Raw genomic sequence first — 22,186 nt, forward strand, 5'->3', positions numbered from 1 at the left:
CACTGGAAAAAATTAGAAGGCACTCCCAAACCCTAACTAAAACCCAATGATTCATTACCCAGTAGAAATAAAAAATAGTATGTTTTAATACAGAGTTGCTTCTTGGTACATGAATCCATTACATATAGACACTTAGAATAATAAATGTGTCCTCCTTAGTTTCTTTTCCACATAGTCTTTGTCTCTGAGCAACATAGATCTATTCAGTTACCTGGAGGAAAGAGAATTTTCTTTTGCAAAATAAATTAGATTTCTACATTCAGAATTATTGTGGGTTGACCCAGAACTAATGCTAAGAATTCATGCTATAATTTATCTTATTTCAAATGAGACAAAATATCAAAATGCAGTCGTTCTTATGTTTGTCTAAGCACAACAGAAATGTAAATACTGTTCTAAGTTCTGCATGAAGATTGCAATTGCAATAATTACCAAAGTAAGGCTTATACATGCAGTTACTTACACTGAACTATCATATCATTGAAATAACCATTTGAATAAGCTAAGTAGGTTGTCTCAAAGACATTTTATTGTTATTCCTGAAAGTCCAAATGTGTATTTTAAAAATAATCCATTTAAACGAATTTGCAGGCAAGTCTGCTACCATTCAATGTCCTAAGAACACCCATGAAAAATCCTCACATTGAAGACAATCAGTTCTATATCAAGGTTATATTATCTCCTTGTCCTTCTTATTCACACTCCAGAAGATACCTAAGTTTTATAGGTTACGTAATAAAAATGAAGCCTTTTTCAGCATTTTGGTCTGGATGATTCTTGGCTGTGGGGCTGTCCAGGCACTGTGGGCTGTTCTGTGGCATCCCCCACCATGACCCATCGGATGTGGAAGTAAACGCCCTCCAACTGTGTGACCAAAAATGTCTCCCCACATTGCCAAATGTCCCTGGGGACAAAACTGCCCCCATTTGAGAACCACTGCCATAAGGGGAAACAGCATACATCCCCGTGGATATGGGGTAAGCCCTCCTCTAGTTCTGAAACACCTCCTCTAGTGAGAGAGAATGGAAAGACTGGATGTTTCTACGAAAACATTCATGAGAAAGACTGGCACGAGGTTGGAAAATGAGGACACCCCTAAGCTTCTCTCTCCTTCCTCAAATCCACATAAATGACAAAGGTCTAAGAAGAAATCCCAAACGTAGCTGGGACACAGGATCACATAGGCCACTGACGAAACACTGAGGTCCCTCGAGCAACAGAAGAGACAAGTCAGCATGACTAAGTGAAGCACAGATGGGCAGAGAGGGCTGTGAGAGAGGGCGCAGGCCCCTCAAGACACCAGGCTGCAGCCACAGGCAGAAGGCAGGGCTCCCAGCTAATTCTGCTAAGCAAAACAACTATATCCCAAGAATGTCACAGAAACACAAAATACCCAGCACCCAAAAAGCTGAAAATTCACAGGGAAATTCTATAACACTAAATGCCTGTGGGAAAAAAGTCTGACATTGCTGACCTCAGCTTTGACCTTTAAAAAAACCTGAAAAAGAAGAGCAAATTAAAACCAAAGTGAATGAAAGGAAGGAAATAATAAAGACCAAGACAGACAGGAGTGAAGCAGGGAATATAAACACAACAACGAAAATCAATAAAATCAAGCCAAAAGGAAGGAAATCGGGACATCAAAGAGGTATCTGCATGCCCATGTTGACTACAGCTCTGTTTACAACAGCCAAGATCTGGAATCCACCTAAGTGTCCATCCACAGACAAATGGATAAAGAAAAGGTGCTACACATACACACTGGAGTACTATGCAGCCATAAAAAAGAATGAGATACAGTCATTTGCAACAATACTGATGGAACTGGAGTTCATTGTGTTATGTGAAATAAGCTGGGCACAGAAAGGTAAACACAGCATGTTCTCAATTACTTGTGGGAGCAAAAATTAAAACCCTGAACTCATGCAGATAGAGCAGAAGGATGGTTACCAGGGTAGTGGAGGGTAAGAAAGTCTGGTTAATGCGTACAAAAATATAGTCAGATAGAATGAATAAAGTCTAGTATTTGATGCCACATCAGGGTGACTACAGTCAACAATTTCTTGTATGTTCTAAAATAACTAAAAGAGTATAATTGATTGTTTATAACACAAAGTAAAGATAAGTGTTTGAGATGATGGATACCTTTTTCATCCTGATGTGATTATTTTGAAGTGCGTGTCTATATCACAATACCCCAAGTAGCCCGTAAATAAATACACCTAATATGTACCCAAAATAATTAAAAATTTTTAAAAAGGAAAATCAATGAGATCAAAATCTGGTTCATTGATAAAATCAATAAAATGGAAAAACCTCCGACTGAAGAGGAAGAACAGCGAGAAGACCCAAATTAGCAACATCTGGAATGAGAGGGATGATGTCGATAGAGATAATAAGGGAACATGAGGAGCTTCATGCTAACAAACTTTCTCAGTGAGTGGGGATGCTTTGCCCACAGGAATTGGTGGTGCTGAAGACTGCCTGGCACTCACCGCTGGAGGGGAGTGCGGCTCCCTCTGGGCAGAGGCCAGCTGCTGTGGAGCGGCCTCCACGCCCAGGAAAGCCCACAACACAGAACTCTCTGACCCCAAATCCTAACCGTGGTGCCTATTCATCCTAAAGGTGTGCAGTTTCCCACAGAAAGCTCCACCCTCCCCAGGTAGAATCTAACAGCACAACCTGATTCAGCATCTGTGTGGGTGAACCACAGGCACGTGGGTCTCAGGCGTCCAGGGCACGTATGTGTCCTGACAGCTGTACAGTAGCAGAGACCCTGTAGATGGTTCTGTGGGGTCATGTTGGGGACAGTGAGGGCAGAGGAAGAGCCCTCCTCTGGCAGGGTCTGCGGTGAGTTCTGGGGGGTTTCTCCAGCCGGCTCTTGCAGGATGTGGTGGGTATCTTACTCGCATCTGGAGCCAACACAGGGTGCTGCTTGTCCTGCAGCCAGAAGACATCGCTCCAGAGACCGCCACGGAGGTGGGGCGGCCCCTCTCAATGTCTGTCTCCTGTCCCCTGATGCCCTGCAGCTTCCATCCCCCTCAGGGACTGAGGTGCCAGGGGACATGCGGGGTGCTCCAGTGAATTGCGGCTGGAGGCTGAGCTGCCTGTGCCGCCAGACCAGTGGGCAGAAAGGAAGTGGGTGTGACCACATCCCTGGGGTGCAGGAGAGCCTCTATTGCTGCTGATGAGGGCAGCATGCCTGGACCCTGGGTCCTCTGAATCGCTAGCACTACCACACTTACCAGACAAAGCTTGCAGAGGATGGCAGTGATCCCAGTGACCCCAAACAGGCGGAACCACCAGGAGGTGAGCACTCGTCTTCACCAGAGGGGAAGCTCCCGGAGCCAGGACTGGGGCCAGGACAAGGGGAACACAGGTGGGGGTGGGGACAGGAGTCATGAACACTGGGTCCTCAAACCATAAAAGCTGCCCGTATCACTGCTGTGTCATGTAGGTATTTATATATGAAAACTAAGCCAATGCGCTCCCTCATTTCCTGCAGGGAACCCTGGCAGCATCTAAATAGAGAGGAGCTGTGCTGAACCAGAGAAAGAAGAAGGAATGTGCCTGGGCATGGCAGGCTCACACCTGCAATCCCAGCAGTGTGGGAGGCCAAGACCAAGACATCGCTTGAGCCCAGGAGTTCAAGACCAGCCTGGGCAACGTGGCAAAACCCCAACTCTAAAAAAAATACAAAAATTAGCCAGGCATGGTGGCAGGTACTCATAGGCCCAGCTACTCAGGAGGCTGGGATGGGAGGATCACCTGAGCCCAGGAGGTTGAGCTGTGAGCCATGACGGTACCACTGCATTCCAGCATGAGTGACAGAGGGAGAAAAGAAGAAGAAAGAAAGAAGAAGGAAAAAGGAAGATGAGGAGGAAGAAGAAAGAAAAGAAGAAGAAACTTTGTCCCAGGATCCTTCAGGAGTTAAGGGACGTGACAAATGCGATTGCAACTTCCCCTATGGGATAAAGCTAAGTGGGATTCCATCGTATAAGGGATAGCCGTGTCTCACGGGAGCTGCCATTGTCATCACACAACAAGAGAACGAGAGGACAGCCTGGGTGGATGGACCCAGGCCGCAGACTCCTGACCTCCCCCGTCCTGGCTGCCCTGGGCTCCCGAATGGCCTCCCTGCACTTCTGACAGGTTCCCATGCTGCAAATGACCCCTTCCCAAAGTGCAAGACAAAACGAAAACAAACCTCAACAATAAAAACGTTTTGATCAACATCTCTGGCAGCCGGAGGCAGGTGCCATAGTTATATCCTGACACCCACACATCCCTGCTGGGGTGCGTGTCCCAGGAAGGGGTCTGTGCAGAGCTCTCGGGGGTCTGCTGCTGAGCCCCGTGCTGCTGGAGCTGACGGAGGCCAAGGGTCTATGGGATGCCTGATTTCCTTTTTGACAAGTTATCTTCTGCTTAAACACACCAGAGTGAGTCTTTTCGTTGCAATTAAGCACCCTAACTAATTCACAGGACAAATAAGCAATTGGCCCTTGCTGGTTACAGGGAGTTTCAATGGAGAGTTGACAAGCATACTGTGGACTGTCTTTTCTGATCGGGGGGAAAGCAGATATCAAAAAAAAATAATGAATTCAAGCTCGCCTTACGACTCCTCAGAAGCTGTACACAGAGCTCCCGAAATCCCAGAACAAGAGCTGCCTGTTCCTGGGGTGGCAACTTGGTCTGGCAGCCTAAAGTCAACACCATCTTCTGAGGCCACCAAGTGGGTAGAGAAAGTATCGGGAACCCTGAGCCAGAAGGTGTGAAGCTGCCACGCAGTGAGACGTAAAAGAAGGAAAGAAACAGAAGGAGATGACAGGGCAGCGGCAGCAACGTGCCCCCCCCCCCCCCTGAAATTTAGACATTTCCATCAGTGCAAAGCACTTCTGGAATAAGAAATAATCCTCTCTTCCCTTTGACAAGTCTCGTGAAATGCCGTCTCCGTGACTGTGTGCTTCACCCACTGGCACTGGGGCAGGTAAACTGACAAAACCCTCCTCTCGAATCTGCTGTTTGTGGGTCTGGGGACCGCAGGAGGTGGGCACGGCCCCCTGGAAAGTCTGCAGTGACCTGCAGCACCCGGCAGTGGTCACTGTGGCATCCACAGCCCCAGGATGCTGTTGTCCGAAGGCTGTGTCCCGTCTCACCACGCCCAGGCCTGTGGACGTGCACTCCTGTTTCCCCACACACCACCGGCTTCCACAGGAAAGCTCTTTGAAAGCCACTGGAAAGTAGTTGAGACTGCTATTTGAAAAGCTCCATTCTGGCAGTATCTGGGGACAGTTTGCAGTCACACGTACACTCGGTGAATGCACAGATTCATTCGGAGCACACGCAGTGAGGTGGCCCTGCTCCTATTCTCTGTCAGGCCTCCCGAATTTCTCAACATTCTCTCACCACTGCCAATGATAACAGAGCAACAAACACTGCGCGCATGACAAGCTTTTAAACACAGCTCTGTTTGAACAGAGAAACATCCAGCTGAAGCTGTGGGCAGTGTCCACAGCCTCTCCTGCTTCTGCCCCAGGAACACTCACCCCCCCGGCCTTACCACACCTGGCTGCCTGGCTCCTTCCAGGAAGCCTGCGCCTGGCCAGGCCCCCGTCATCCCTGTGCCCCTCCCCGGGTGGAGCGCCCATCACAGCAGGCAGTAAGCAAACGCTGGGTAAGGACTGCAGGACGGACACACACAGGAAGCAAGAGCGAGATGGCACTGTACCTGAGCAGTCCCCATTGTGGTTGGGCTGGGCGCAGGCAGAGGGGTCGCAGCCGCCAGGGAAGCCGCACAGGGCTAGGGCCAAGCCTCGGATGCTGAGAAAGCCTAGGTGAGGAATGGATAGAGATGGGGAAAATGTGATAAAAAGGGCAAACAACCTCCCCTATGGAAAAAAAATGGAATGTACATTAAAAAGTGAGACTAAGCAATAATTAATCAGCTGAAAAGAGCAATGCGGCAAGAAGAAGTAGGTACAAAAACTGTAAATAAAAATCACCACCAAGTGTTTGTACATCAGACCGTGGAACGGCACGCTGTGTGAGTGGATCCAGGATGTATGATTGTGGAAACTACTATTTCCATTCTAAAGCAGGATTTGAAATGATAATAACATATGATTAACCATTTCGAAATACTGAACCAAAGAGAAATAATAAAACCATACTTTAAATCAGCAATTATGATGATTCCTTACATAGTTTGATGAAAAAAATGTATCTGTGAACTTAGTCCAGTTCTGCAAAGAACCAAACAGATTCCAAGAAACAAAAAAGCAGTACCAGAGAATATTAATAATTGATCATTTTCTTTCCAGGAGAAAAAAATGCTATGTACCCAGATGAAATTCAGTATAGCATGTTTTTAAAAAGAAGGTGCTAATATATGTATTTTTGATAAATTACAAAATTCCCTGCTCATTTTTTCCATGGCATACTAATGCATGAAATTATTATTCCACGCCAGAAATGAATCGGAGGAAGTATGAACACTTGTGTTTTTTTAAGGAGACTTATTAGGTTTATAAAGTTACACTGGAAAGATATGCCAGTCTTTTCTTCTGACTGAGCAAAACACTCTCCTACATACACTTTACATAGCGTTAAAAACTATGATCATGTTATATTAACTTTCCTGAAGGTAAGGGCTGCTGAACATTGCCTGCTATCTGCTCAAACTTTGTTGTCACCAAAATCTCTGACCAAACATCTGTTTCATGATTACTTAGTTAATGCCATGTAAATACTTTCAAATGTAAAATCCTAATAAGGTAAGAAAATTAGCTGACTTTTATCGTAGCAAGCACATTTGGGAAATATTCATAAAATAATAAACAAACTGAAAATCAACCGTTGGTTTCTTGTAACCAGTTAACGTACGCTTTATGTGATTGTCAGTCTAAATTGCATATTCATTTCCAGGCACTTACTGTTCAACTCTCCACCTTTCTAGAATTCACATTCTGCTCTTCAAGGAGAGTTATCCACTTCCTTGAAGTGAAATATTAATATATCAACATTTTTCCATATCAGTACAGACAGAACTAAATCTTTCCCGGTGTCAAGGAATCACAATTATTTTAGCCCCACAAATCCCTTGCTTTTAAACTCTCCACCTTTCTAGAATTCACATTCTGCTCTTCATGGAGCCTTCTCCACTTCATATTAATATATCAACATTTCTCCATATCAGCACAGACAGAAATAAATCTTTCCCAGCATGAAAGAATCACAATTATTTTAGCCCCACAAATCCCTTACTCTTGGGTATTTAGGTTATTTCCAATTTTCCCATTTCCTAAGAATTCTGCATACATTTTTTAATGCTTCTCATTATGTGAGTTTATGCAGAGTAGGTTTCTAGACAGAATTACTGAGTCAAGGGATAGCACATTAGCCCAAAATGCTACCAAAACATTGGTGCCCATTTACATTGCCACATAGCAACAATCTTCTTGCTTTTGCCTCTGGTGGAAAAAAATAGTTTCTCACTGTTTTCCTAGAGTCTGTGGACCTTTTAATGTGGTTATTGAGCAAACAAACTTCCCTGTAAACTGTTCCTTAGTTTTTTTCTTTTGGGGGATAAATTTTTCATTACTTTCTAGGAACCTTTACATATGCCAGATGCTTATCTATTCTATACATTGCAAATGTTTGTTCAATTTATGATTCACCTATTAGCCTCATTAATTCTATCTTTCAACAGTTTAGAAGGGTTTCATATGCACGTGTCCAAATCTATCAGTTCCTTCCTTCACCGTTTCTATGTTTTAAAAGATCTACCCAATTCTACAATTTAAAAAACACATTGTACTAAATTTTCTGTTAGACTTTTTGTAACTATCTTTAATGACTACATATTTAACATGTTTAAAACTTTGTTGAGTTATGAGATGGAAATGAATTTTTTCTCCAATGGATAACCAATTATCCCAACAAATTTACTCAAGAATCCATATTTTCCTGACTAACTTGAAAATGTTACCCATATAAAAGAGTTTGTTCTACTGATTGATTTATCTCCTCCAGCACTAGTGTGTTGCTCTTAGTAGACAAGAACTCTCACGGTTCATATTTTTCTCTAACACATCTTATTGAACAACCTTGTGAATTTGTTCTTGTAGGTTAACTTCATTACCACATAATCCACTACCCTATTCCCACCTTCATGACCAATCCAAACAGGAAAGCGTTCCCACGGAAAGATATAATCCACACCCCTACTTCCACGAAGCGCCACGTTTCCATGCCGAGTCAGCCACATAAGCACTGCTCCGCACCAAGTACTTGGTGATGTTTTACGTACCTCCCAAGTGTTTCATTGTTTTTCCCTATAAATCTTACACATTCCTGTTTCATTCCAATGTGTTTTGTGAGGCTTATGCTTTCTGAGGATGAGCCTACTTTTCCACTACTTTGTCATGCACAGTACAGTTAATAATTTGCATTCACTGATCTCGTACTTGTTCTACATGCTCAACGTGACTAATTATCTTACGGGTTTTGTACAGTCTCTATCATTTTCCAATGAAAATAAGTCTCTTAATTCCTAATATCTTTTCTCATATATTTTCCCAAGATAATAGAGGCTTCCGAAGAAATGGAGTAATAACTGTGGCACTGTCGTTTTGCTCCATCCTTTAGCATGTTCCCACTTACTCCTGTGCTTGTTGTTGAGTTTCTGATTATATCTTGACTTGTTTCAAGGAAGTTCCCTGCCATTTCTCTTTCACTTAGAATTTCTATCACAGGTGGCTGCTACATTGCTTAAAGGTCCTGTGATATCTATGGATATAGTCATGAGGGGTTTTTAAAATATCCTTATCTTATGCATTACTACATAGAGATACTATTATTAAAATAATATTGCACTTATGAGGCAAAGCTTATGGTCATACTTAACATCTAACTAGATTCAATTGGCTAACATTTTGGGTAGGAAATTTATATATTCTTAAATAAGGTCAGCCCTTTTCTGTGATACTTATCAAATTCCGGATACAGTCATTAAATGAGAGTGATGCTTATTAGTCTGAGATAACATAAAATGATCATTTCCTAAAACGCTGTCCAGAATTTACCTATAAAATATCTGAGCCAGTTCCTCTTATAAAGAGACATCTATGAAAATGTTTAATTTTTCCATGGTTACTGTTCCATTAAATTTTTCTAAGTTTTGTTGAATCACTTTATATCATTTATAGTCACCAAGAAAACAAATCATTTGTCTTGATTTTCAAATTTCTCAGCAAAAATTTCTACAGATCTTCTATTTCTTCTAACTTTAGGATTCTATCACATTTTTCACTAACTGTATATTCTTGAATTTTCTATTTATTTTCTTTATAAATCTTGCCATAAGTTTCCTATTCCCAGCACAGTTTGCACATCTTCTTTCAAACAGCAGAGAGGATTAAGATGACAGACAGGAGGCAGGGCTAACTTGCAGCTCCCACTTGGATGTACAGAGCAGCATGTAGAGACTCACGTCATGAATTTTTGCCCCAAGAACTATGGCAGGAACATACTAGGAAAGCCAAGAGAATCCACAGACCCTTGGAAGGAACTGGATCACTGCTGCGGGCTCCCTGAAATGCGGAAAAACCATGAGTCTGTGCTTTCTCAATGGGGAGGTTCGTGGTCTAGGGAAAGTTCTAGGGAAATTTCTCAGGGGGTTACTGGCTGCCTGGAAATAGACTCGGTGCTGTTGGTGGGGCACAATGGGGGTGAGACCAAGCTTTAGGACAGCCAGCTCCATGGGAGTGGGGTGAGGTCTGTCACTGCCGGCTTTCCCCCACTTCCCTAGCGACCTGTGTGACTCAGCAGAGACAGCCATAATCCCCCCGGGAGTATAACTCCATTAGCCTGGAAACCACACCTCCATCACCCACAGCAGCTGCAGCCAGCCCCACCCAAGCAGAGGCTGAGCTCAGACATGCCTATACCTGCTCCTCACCTGGTGATATTTCTCTACCCACCCTGGTGGCTGAAACAAAGGTCATAATATCTTGGGAGCTCTATGGCCCTGCCCACTGCATGAGAAACTTGAATATTTAACCAGGTGACCCTAGGGCAAGTCTGCTTCCTCCCTATGGGATCACAGCTGATGCACTCTTGAAAGCACCACCTCCTGGCTGGAGGCCAACCATCACACGAAACAAAAACACAACCAAGGACCCTCACAGAGTCCATTTCATTCCCTGCCTACTCTGCCGGAGCAGGTGCTGGTGTCCACATCTGCAAGACTTTAAGACAAAAATCACATCACAGGAGTCTGCAGACACCCCCCAGCACCAGCTCAGAGCCTGGTAGCTCCACTGGGTGGACCCAGAAGAGCAAAAACAATCACTACAGTTTGTTCTCAGGAAGCCACATACCTAAGGGAAGAGGGAGAACACCAAATCAAGGGAGCACACCGTGGGAGAAAAGAGTCTGAGTAACAGCCCTTGAATCCCAGATCTTCCCTCTGATGTAGTCTACCCGAATGAAAAGGAACCAGAAAAACAATTCTGCTAACAGGATAAAACAAGGTTATTTAACACCCCTAAAAGATCATATTACCTCACCAGCAATGGATCCTAACCAAGAAATCTCTGAATTGCCAGAGAAAGAATTCAGGTCAATTATTAAGCTAATCAAGGAGGCACCAGGGAAAGGTGAAGTACAACTTAAGGAAATGAAAAAACATAATACAGGATATGAAAGAAACCTTCTTCAGTGAAATAGATAGCATAAATAAAAAACAATGATAACTTCTGGAAATCAAGTTCAAACTTAGAGAAATGCAAAATGCACTGGAAAGTCTCAGCAATAGAATCAAACAAGCTGAAGAAAGAACTTCAGAGCTTAAGACAACGCTTTCAAATTAACCCAACCCATCAAAGACAAAGAAAAGATAACTTTTTTTTTTTTGAGACAGAGTCTCACTCTGTCGCCCAGGCTGGAGTGCAGTGGCATGATCTTGGCTCACTGCAAGCTCCACCTCCCAGATTCACGCCATTCTCCTGCCTCAGCCTCCTGGTGAGCTGGGACTATAGGCACCTGCCACCACACCCACCTAATTTTTTTGTATTTTTAGTAGAGACAGGGTTTCATCGTGTTAGTCAGGATGGTCTCGATCTCCTGACCTCGTGATCCACTCAATATGAACAAAGCCTCTAAGAAGTTTGGGACTGTGTTAAATATCCAAACCTAAGAATAATTGTTGTTTCCAGGGAAGAAGAGAAATCTAACAATTTGGAAAACATATTTAAGGGAACAATCAAGGAAAACTTCCTGTTTTTACTAGAGATCTAGACACCCAAATACAAGAATCTCAAAGAACACCTGGGAAATTCATCACAAAAAGATCATCACCTTAGGCACATAGTCATCAGGTCATCCAAAGTCAAGACAAACGAAACAATTTTAAGAGCTGGAGGCAAAAGCATCAGGTAACCTATAAAGGAAAACCTATCAGATTAACAGATTTCTCAGCAGGAACCCTACAAGCTAGAAGGCACTGGGGTACTATTTTTAGCCTCCTTAAACAAAACAATTATCAGCCAAGAATTTTGCATCCACTGATACTAAGCTTCATAAATGAAGGAAAGTTACACTCTTTTCCAGATAAAGAAAAGCTGAGAGAATTCCCCACTACCAAGCCAGCACTATAAGAACTGCTATAAGGAGCTCTAAATCTTGAAACAAATCCTTCAAATACACAAAAATAGAATTCCTTAAAGCATAAATCTCACAGGACCTATTACATGTAACAATAACGCAACGAAAAAAAAACCCCAAGGTATTCAGGCAACAAATAGCAGGATGAATGGAATAGTACCTCACATCTCAATACTAACATTGAATGTAAATGTACTAAATGTTCCACTTAAAAGACACAGAATGGTAGAATGAATAAGAATTCACCAACCAAGTTTCTGCCGTCTTCAGGAGACTCACCTAACACATAAGGACTCACATGAACTTAAAATAAAGGGGTGGAAGAAATATTCCATGCAAATGGACATCAAAAGGAAGCAAGAGTAACTATTCTTACATCACATAAAACAAACTTTACAGCAACAGCATTTTAAAAAGACAAAGATGGGCATTATATACTGATAAAAGGACTAGTCCAACAGGAAAATATCACAATTCTAAATACATATGTACCTAACACTGAAGCTGCTAAATTTATAAAACAACAACTTCTAAATCTAAGAAATGTGATAAATGAAAACACATGCTCCAAAGTATTCTTGTTTTGTATCTTCTTGTCCTTCCTTCAATATGGCCTCTGTGAACTTGCCAAGTCTGAAAATGTCTTTATTTGCCCTCAATATCAAATGATATGTACATTAGGGATAGAATTCAAGACATTCAATAAACATCTTCTTCTAGTATTACTGTTAAGGCATTATTTACCAATCTATAACCAATTTATATTTTCTTTACCAAGTTGTTTAGGATTTTGTTGTTATCCTGGACACAGTGAAATTTTACAGAGATACATCAGGATATTGAATTTATCTTTATTTCCACTTAGCAGGCGAAACAAGGTATCCATCTGAAAGGATTTTCCCTCAGTTTGGGGAAATTATCTGCCATTTCAATGTCAAATACTGATTGACCACTGCGATGGTCTGAAAATGTCTCCAAAATTCACATGCTAAAACTCAAGTCATGAGGACAAAGCCTCCACGGATGGGCTAAGGGCCTCCTAAAAAGGCTTGAGGGAACAGGGTGTTCTGCTCTTCCACCAAGTGAGGACACAGTGCTCCTCCCTTGAGAGGACGCAGACACAGGGCACCACCCTGCAAGCAGACAGCAGCCCTCACCAGACCCCAAGCCTCCTGTACCTTGAGTTTGGACTCCTGGCCTCCAGAACGGTGAGAAATAAACTCCTTCTGTTTATAAAGAAACCAGTCTCAAGTATTTGGCTGTAGCAGCACACATGCAGTACGACACCCCCCTTTCTATTACCTCTTCTTTAGATTCTAATGGATCTATTTTTTTGCTTTTCAGACATATCCACTCCATTAACTGTGCTTTCTCATGTTCTATCTTTTTATGCTTAACACTAGGAAATTTCTTTAGCTTCATCTTCTAGTCCATTAATGTTTTCTTCAGCTATATCTCATCTATAAATATCTACTGAGTTTTCATTTCAAGGGCTATAATGTTCATAGTATTTTTTTCTTTCTTTCTTTCTTTTTTTGAGATGGAGTCTTGCTCCGTCACCCAGGCTGGAGTGCAGTAATGTGATCTCAGCTCACTGAAAGCTCTGCCTTCCGGGTTCACACCATTCTCCCGGCTCAGCCTCCTGAGTAGCTGGGACTACAGGCACCCGCCACCAAGCCTAGCTAATTTTTTTTGCATTTTTAGTAGAGACGGGATTTCACCATGTTAGCCAGGATGTTCTCGATCTCCTGACCTCGTGATCCACCTGCCTCAGCCTCCCAATGTTCATAGTATTTCTAATTGGTCATTTTACAAAACTACCTATTCTTGTTTTACAGGTGTTCCACATAGCGTATTGGTTTATGGGATCTGAATCAGGGTCTGAATCCAGGATCCAGCCCTTACTAGTAATACATCCTGAGGACATAGTTACATAAAGTCTCCATGCCTGCTTCCTAATGGGCACATGAAAGTAATAAGACTTACCTCATATGCTATTTGTAAGGATTCAATGAATTATTCAGGTAAAGTCCTCAGAACATGAATAGAAATGTTCTAAGAGCTCAACTAGTGTTGCAAACATGGCATCTGGAGCCAAGTGTGTCCATTCGACAGTATGCACTACACAACCTGGGGTCAGTCACTTAACTCACTTACCAAAACTGAGGTGTTATAATGTCTATTATACTTTTCACTGCCTCTATTGATTTTCAGGGGAAAAGAAACAAAAATGTGATTCTAAAACTTTTCCTTTTTTATGGCATCCTGCTCTTATTTTATAGAAGAAATCTGAAACCTTCCTTCAAAAACACATTAGATCTTTTTCTGAGTTCTTTTCCAGTCCCTCCTTTAAGCTTATTTTAATAAGAGGTCACCATTAGAATTAAAATTCAGCATGTTTTCTCCTTTAAGGGGATGATTCCCTTTAGATGTCCTGTACTTTTTATCATCTATTCATCCTCATCACTACACACTGAGTGCAGACACGAGTCCTGCTTCTGCGGCCCCAGAACATTTGGCAGAAGGACATTGACAGGCAGGTAGCTGTTGCATAGGATAACAGGCATCTCACTGTTTATCTGCTGGAGAAACGTGGAGCCTCAATCAGTGGAGGGAGAAGGAACCCCAGATTCTTTGGCTCTCCTGGGAATGCAGAGCTGGGGAAAGAGGGAACCGCCTCCACTTTTCTGCTAGAGATAAAAAGTTCAGCAGGGCAGGCCCCTGGAGGAGGGTTCACCCAGCAACATCAACGAGTGTCTAGGCCCTCACCTCCTTTAAAACACACTGTATAATTTCCATATCGGTTTACCTTCCTATTTATTCCTCAGTTTTGACAATAAACGAATAGGTTTGAAGAAATCTAAAACACACACACCTCAAGGGTGCCAGGAAGAGCAGAATTCATGTTTCTATTTCACATGGGGCATCTTTTTCTAATAAAAAGAAACAAGATGACATTATAGAATCTACCTTCCAAATCACAAGATATTTTCTGTAATACAAAATACAAGTGTTTATATGAATGTAAACACTTCATCAAATATCCCCCACCTAATTTATATCCATAAATACTATAACTAACAATCCCAAAATGTCCCAGCTTTTTGTTTTTTTTTTTCCTTTTAAAAAGGAAATATAAACCACTAGGATATCCATGAGATAACAGAAACTATAGATCACAATAGGTTTTTTGTCTTGACCATATAATATGGTGAGAAAATACAGCAATTTTATGTTCCATTTTGTTGGTTGAAAGGTATTGCTGATTGAAAATAATATAAAATTTAGAAAGTCTTCTATTATAGCTAAGAAGCATCTATGGCAAAGCATACCAGGGTATTATGAAAAATTACACGTGTTCTATTATCATGTTTTGTCACTTACACGACACACAGCCATCAACCATTCCTCATTTGAGAACCAGAGATTCTCTACCAAAGGTTTTAAACTCATAAATGTATTCAAAAGCACTATTAATCTAATCAATACCTAAATACTTAAATAGGAATTTTACTACGGGTGCATTAGCATAAGCACTATTGTGCCTGGAATTCAGCTGCTCCCATGCTCCAAAGCTGAATGTTGTAATTTTGATCTGATTTCTCAACCCCATTTAAACACTTAGCTCCTGTATGCCGTCTGATTGCTAATCTGTTATCCCCGTCCTTATCAAAGCTTTGATTAAATCTCAGCACACCAAATGCAAGGATCTGTAGCTGATAATTTCATCTATTTGATTAATTTATAATATATTACTCTATAATTACAGATTTAATTGAAATGTCATAGGCATCTCATTATCAGCAAAAGAAATCATTCTCAAAACTACCTTCTCTAATGACACCGTCTTTGCCACAAGGTGCCATACCTGATTTCTCCCACACTCAACGCAGCCACCCTTTCTTCAATTCCACACTCCTCTTGGGAAGAACTCCTGAGTCCATGCTGAGATTCTGGCGGGGCCGGCAGAAGGGAGAAGCAGTGCACAAGAGGCTGGGAGGCAGGGACTTCCCGCAGACACCATCGCTAACTCCAGTTCCCTCACCATCCCCCATGGGCAGTCAGGACACACCCCAGGACAAGCGTGCCCACTGCCATAGGGACAAGGTCACACAGAAGGTCATGGGGCCTTCACCTCCAGATGGCCTTTGAACCCTCGCTGCAGCACCAACTCCTCCCTGGGTCTCCTGCCTGCTGGCCCACCCTGCAGATTTCAGACGCACCAGCCTCTATAATTGTGCAAGCCAATTCCTGGCGATAAATCCCTCTCTCCTTCCCTCCCTCTTGCAGAGATGGAGGAGCACACACATCCTACTGATCCCGTTTCTCTGGAGAACCTCGACCAGTACAGGCTTTGGCAGAAGTCAGGAGGCCTCACCACCCCATGTCCTTCCAGAACTCCGGCCGGTGCCAGTCATGTCATGTTTGATGGAGACTCAAGGAAAAGCCAATTCACGCTTGCCTAACAGTAAAGGCAACTTACTGGCTCACAGGAGGGCAAAGTGCAGAGCCTCAGAGTAAGTTTGGTCCCATGGCTCAGTGAAGCCGTGGTTTATTTTCTTCTCCTTATATCTTTTGATGGGAGCTTCATCCGAAAGCTGGTGGCCTCTCACCATGGCAGGAGCCCTGGCAGGGCCCCCAGATAGCTCCTGCTCATTCCCAGGAAGGGGAGCAATCGCACTCCTAGAAGCTGTCTCTGAGAAGGGAGGAAACCTTTCCCAGAAGCCCCTTCTCCACTTTCACAGACTTGAATCAGGTTACTCGCTCGCGCCCGCAGGCAGGATAACGGAGTGAGCTTCACCAGCACACCCAGGCTGCACGGGGACAGGTCGGGGAGGTGCCGTGGACAAACAAACAGAAATCAGGGTCATGACCAAGAAAGTGAAGAGGAAAGTCCAGGAGATGAGAGCGATGCCTTCTACACGGCGGCCATACAAGCTCACAGCCTCAAGTTCACCCTCCCCGTACGCTCTTCCTTTTCCAACAGGCATTATACCCGCACATCCAACCACAGCCACCTCTAGATGTCAACATTGACAAACGATCTCCTAATCAAGTTTGCAATTCCACGTAAACACATGTCCCTAAGGAACATAACTGCATTACTGAACTAGAAGTGTGTCAGACAGAAATTGAGCTCTGGCATGTGTTGGCATAGTGGGAAAACAGCCACAGGATAAGATGAAGGAACTGATTCATAAGTCACCGCCAGCTATTTTTCTTCCTCCTCTCTTCTCAGTTTAAAAACCCACTGATAAACAAATTGGACAAGAAAACTCAATTACACCTTTTTATTGTTGATTATTATGTTAAAAATGGCAACAGAATTTAGTAAACAATGGTTAGAAAAATATTGCAACACGGCATGTCTCATAAATAAGGATTACAGAAAAATAATTTACTGTGTAATGAAGTTTCATTTATAGAATGTACTTCAAAAACAATAGGTGGCAAAGAGCTTTGTGTGAAATCCAATTATCAGCGTATTAGGCACTTACAACTTCATATCTGCAATTGTTTTAAAATCACTGTATTGCCACAAACATAAAATGTGTAATGGTGTGTACCAGATAAACTACCCTATATTTTCCTTAATATTTTAATTATTGATTAAAATAATATGAAACAGCATTTCAGTACAAAATGTATTTTGAGCAATATTAAATTGTCAAGTATTCCAAGAATCAGTAAAATTGGAGGAATCAAAAGACAGAGGAAAGCTGCAAAGATTAGAGGTGGGGACAGTAAACAGCATGAGATTCACAGTGGAAAGTCCACATGTTCCAGAGAGAGGAGGGTGAGGAGATGAGACTTGAAGACGTACAGGTCATGAACGTAGTTAGAAAGGGATGGAGACAGAGCAAGCTCACACCCCCAGTCGTGCTGGTGGCCTGAGCCCCACTGAGAGGAGGAGTTAGAGCAGATTGTCAGATGCAGAGTTAGTCCCAGAGCTGAGAGCCTTGACTGCAGTCCAGGCCTTCTCCAAGACATCACCTACCAAAGAGAAATCAGCACCAGAGCACACCATGCTTCTGGGCGAGTCAGAGCCAGAAGGACGACAGAGTGGTACTTCCCGTGACAAATCCTAGAGAATGAACAGTGAGGGACAAGCAAACAGAGAAAACTCGTCACCCTAGGACACCGGGAGAATGGCAGCACTTCCCTTTCCTCTGGTCACGCTCTCTCTCCAAGGTCAGGGGAGGGGAATCTTCAGCCAAACACTCATCTCAAAGGAGGTGAGTTCACATGAAAACAGCACCTCCGTTGTTTACCAGTTTCAGTCAGGTTGACTCGTATTGGTAGACAGATTCTAACTTGTGCAAAAAGAAGCCATTTCATCTGTAATTTCAAGGTTTTTCCCAATGCCACACCATCAAGTAACCACTTCAAACTAGACAGACTCATGCTGTGTAAACGGGAAGCTGAAAGTGCCTAAGATATCAGGCTGCATGAAATTAGCCACAAAAAAAAAAAAAAAAAAAAAAAAAACCTGCCAGAGACCGAGTACTTACCCTAAGCACGTTACTGATGACGTATTTCCTTAGCAGTCAAAACTCAGACCAAAATGAATGGTGTAGGTAAAAGTCAAAAGATTACTGGGCAAAGTTTCAAATAGTGAGAAAGAACCCTAAATGAAAATAATTGTTTATGAACCAATTTGGACATTAAAGGTGTTTCAATAGTAAATCATTGAAGTGTGTCCACGTGCTAATATAGAGAGTGTAAATAACATATGAAGAAGTAATCATTGACCGGGCACAGTGGCTCACACCTGTAATACCAGCACTTTGGGAGGCCAAGGCAGGCAGATCACTTGAGGCCAGGAATTCAAAACCAGCCTGGCCAAAATGGTTAAATCCTGTCTACTAAAAATAAAAAAGTTAGCCAGGCGTGGTGGTGCACACCTGTAATCTCAGCTACTTGGAAGGTTGAGGCAACAGAATCTCTTGAACTCAGGAGGTGGAGGTTGCAGTGAGCCAAGATCATACTACTGCACTTCAGCCTGGGGGACAGAGCTAGACTCCGTCTCAGAGAAAAAAAAAAAAAAAGCAGCAACAGCAATTATCATCCAATGTGAAAGGTACTAAGTACCTAAGGGTTACATATAAGGGTTATTACTGGCTAAACAAGTATTTCACAAGTATTTCTCTCAAAGAGAAAGTGTTAGCACACTGCTTGAAAACCTAGGGTGGGTGCCTCCCACAAGCGTGAGGTGGGTTGGCTGGCAGGCTGCCCTGAGATGGCCCACACACCTGTGCCATAAAGCAGCACTGCCCCTCAGCACTACCGTCCACCCTGGGTAGGCAGCAGCTCGGGCAGCGGCCGCCCTCCTCACACAGGCTCCGCCCTGGGTGCCGCCCACACATCCCCTCATTCCAGCCTCACTGGAGGCACCAACCCCACCCTTCAGTCTCTGTAGTTCCATTTGGATGAGGAAGGAATCCCACTGCTGGTCCTCCCTGTTCCCAGAACGCCCTTTTGGGGTGGAATGTCCTTCCAGGGGCTACTCCCTCTCCTAGGACTGAATGCGACCTTCCTGGATCTCAGCAGACCCAGGAACAGACTCCGATCATCAGAGGAAATAAGGGCCCCACACCACGAACTTCAGGCATCTTTCTCAGTGAAATGCACCACCACACTCCTCGCATGGTGCACAGGCCCCCTGGAGACGGAGCTGCACCAAACACTGCTACATGCACGCGTAAGTCATCGTCAACACGTATCACTGAGGCAGAGGTCAACTGTGCCAAACCTGTGTGGTGCTGAAATCAGAGACTTCGTGTCACCCCATGACACAGAAGGCCGAGGATCCACGTGCCGACGACCCTGTGAGGCAGGTGTCACATCTGCCACAGGACAGGTAAGGCTGACACAGATGAGCATAAAATTATCCAAATCAACCAGAAGCAAAGCCCGGACTCCACCACAGATCTTCTGCCTTGGACCTGCACATAGCAATTGCTTAGTAGCATAAATTGCTTAGAAAGTGGCCTCACTGCTACCACATTTTATCACAAGACCCGGTTCTTAGCTCCCCGCCAACCTTCTCCCCTTTATCTTCCCCCAGCTGCTGTGATTTACTCCTCCCCGTCCTCCCTTCCTTATTCCTGTGCACCAGCAACCCCGTCATTTTGAAAGGAGCTTTAAGTTCAAAGGGAAAATGGGTAGCAGTAAAAAGAGACAGCTAAGTAGCTAAGAAATTGCCTTTTAGTTATGGAAAAACACACAGGGACACATACATATTGCATCTACAACCTCATTCCTTGGGTTTGTATCAAGAATAAAATAAAGAAAAAGAGGAGAGAGAATATATGAACGAGAACGAGCATCTTTCTTTGCATCAGACCAGAGAAGAGCTCGGAGTTTAGGAAGAGAAGATGAATATTTCATGCCACCAGCCCACTGGGAAAAATCCACACAGAGCAAGTTAAAACCCTAAACACAGAAGTGCATGGCAGAATCTGACCTCTGCAGCAGTGGCTGAAAGTCTTTCGGTCAAGAATTATTTGAGGTTTTCTGTCCCAGGTAGGAGATTCAGGGTGAAAGCACGTGCTTGTGTTATTAGATGCCCAGTTACAGGGGAAAACCACAGTGTCCATGACCCCAAACACACAGTGCGGTTATCAAGCATCTCGTCTTTCCTTCCAGCCTTGGTCTTAGGGGTCCTAGTCATTTGTATCAGTGATAATTTAATGTTTCTTCTTTTATATACTGTTCTCTAACTTATATAACCTCTTTAATAAGAAGAGTGACATCATATCTCAAATGGTAATTGAGTAGGAGAGACTGCTGTGTCACTCAACAATGGTTCTGTGAAGCAAATGCTGCTTAATCCATCATGACCTCTCTGAAATGCATTGAAAAGTTCCTACGAGAAAGGAAATGGAGAGGGGTCAGCAGGGACTCCAGGAGCAGCCGAGCAGGGAAGCCTGTTCCGGGGACACCTACTCTGGGGGCACCTGCTTCCAGGGCACCTGTCGACTCTCTCTGCAGAGCACCTGTCCCTCTCGTGCTATCTTGCCTCAGTCTCCCTTTGGGGAGCCCTCCCTCTCCGTACTTCCCAGGATTTGCGAATTCTCCAGGTGCGCATTGGATCCCATGGCCGCAGTGACCAGTCCAGAGACGCGCACGCCCCTCACAGATCCAGAAACGGTTGGCGGCACGGCTGCTGCAGAGTGATGGCCAGTGAATCCTGGCTGCCTGGGCTGCCCTCCAGAGAGAAGAGCCGTAACACCTTGAGACCCAGTGCCATGACACCTGTGCGGCCTCAGATCCTGCTTCCAATTACATGATCCTGTAGAGTCTCTTCTTTTGTCAACCAGAATGAGCTGAGTATCTGTCACTTGCAACCAAGTCAATCTGATTAGTCAAGTCAGCTGGAATTCTACGCAGGTAAATTGCTGCCTGGCATCTTCTTCGAGTCTTAAGCTGATAACTGACACCCAATTTTCCATGCGGTTTCCAAACAGTCTTGGCAAAAAGCCTGTGTAAAAGGAATTGGCAAAATGCATCATTCTATCTTTTTCTTCCTCAAAATGGAAGGGCTAGATGGGAAACCCAGCAGGAACTCACAGACCAAGTTGAAATTCAGAATGTGGTTTCCCCTAGAAATATGCGTGTAGGTGCTGGCTATGTTCCCAGCCTGGACCACATCCAAACAAGATGAGACCGCAGCAGTGTACGGGACATTATAAACTGCCCTTCGAAAATCATAGCACAGGCTGCGTGTGGTGGCTCACGCCTATAATCCCTGCACTTTGGGAGGCCGAGGCCAAGGCCGGCGGACTGCTTGGGCTCAGCAGTAGTCCCAGCTACTCAGGAGGCTGAGAAGGGAAGATTGCTTCAGCCTGGGAGGTGGAGTGAGCCCAGATCGTGCCACTGCCCTCCAGCCTGGGTGACAGAAAGAGACCCTATGCCAAAAAAGAAAAAAAAAAATCATAGTACGGATACTTTTAGAACCTTAGAAACTACAGGTGGTCTGGGAGTTCAAAACAACTGACACAAGGGCATTCTGAAATGCAACCCGATTGTGAGCTGGGAACCATCTGAATTTGGGTGTGGGCTTGATTTTCAGGGAGGATCTTTAGATAAATGAAGAGTCTAGTGGGACATAAAAGCGTAGTGGCAGTGGGTGAGGAAGCACTGTAGGAAGAAAGCCCTGGCCCCAAAGATGAGGAAGTGTCGTAGGAAGAAAGCCCCGGCCCCAAAGACACTCCCTCAGCAGACTGAGGGGTCAGAAGGGCGATCAGAAGGGCTTCCCTAGATGAAGAAACCACCCAGAAGAAGTGAAATAATTTAGGAAGGATTGTTGATGATCAGAAGGGCTTCCCTAGACTAAGAAACCACCCAGGAGAAATGAAATAATTTAGGAAGGATATATGGTCACGGGGTTGGGGACAGGAAGAAGTAGTCCTTATCCTAATCACTACTGACAGAGCTTCATGAAAACCCTTCATTATCCTGGGCATTATAAATGAGAAAAGAAAAACTCTATACATAATAGTTTGCTTGGGGGCCAATC

The 22,186-nt window shown here is 43.7% G+C and overlaps 1 protein-coding gene across 3 annotated transcripts in view; it reads right to left on the reverse strand.

Moving 5' to 3' along the window:
- Positions 1 to 22,186, reverse strand: part of DLGAP2 (DLG associated protein 2) — a 926,579-nt gene that overhangs the window by 822,675 nt on the left and 81,718 nt on the right. For 2 of the 3 annotated variants that reach the window (XM_055289532.2, XM_063638236.1), the window contains exon 2: positions 5,729 to 5,830. The exons of the other annotated variant lie outside the window; for it this stretch is intronic. In XM_055289532.2, the coding sequence (XP_055145507.1) occupies positions 5,729 to 5,743 (15 nt within the window). In that variant the 5' untranslated portion in view covers positions 5,744 to 5,830. The remainder of the gene's footprint in view (positions 1 to 5,728; positions 5,831 to 22,186) is intronic. 3 annotated transcript variants of the gene reach the window in all.

The sequence above is a fragment of the Symphalangus syndactylus genome, chromosome 1 (genome assembly GCF_028878055.3).
Source record: "Symphalangus syndactylus isolate Jambi chromosome 1, NHGRI_mSymSyn1-v2.1_pri, whole genome shotgun sequence".
In the NCBI taxonomy this organism is placed as follows: Eukaryota; Metazoa; Chordata; class Mammalia; order Primates; family Hylobatidae; genus Symphalangus; species Symphalangus syndactylus.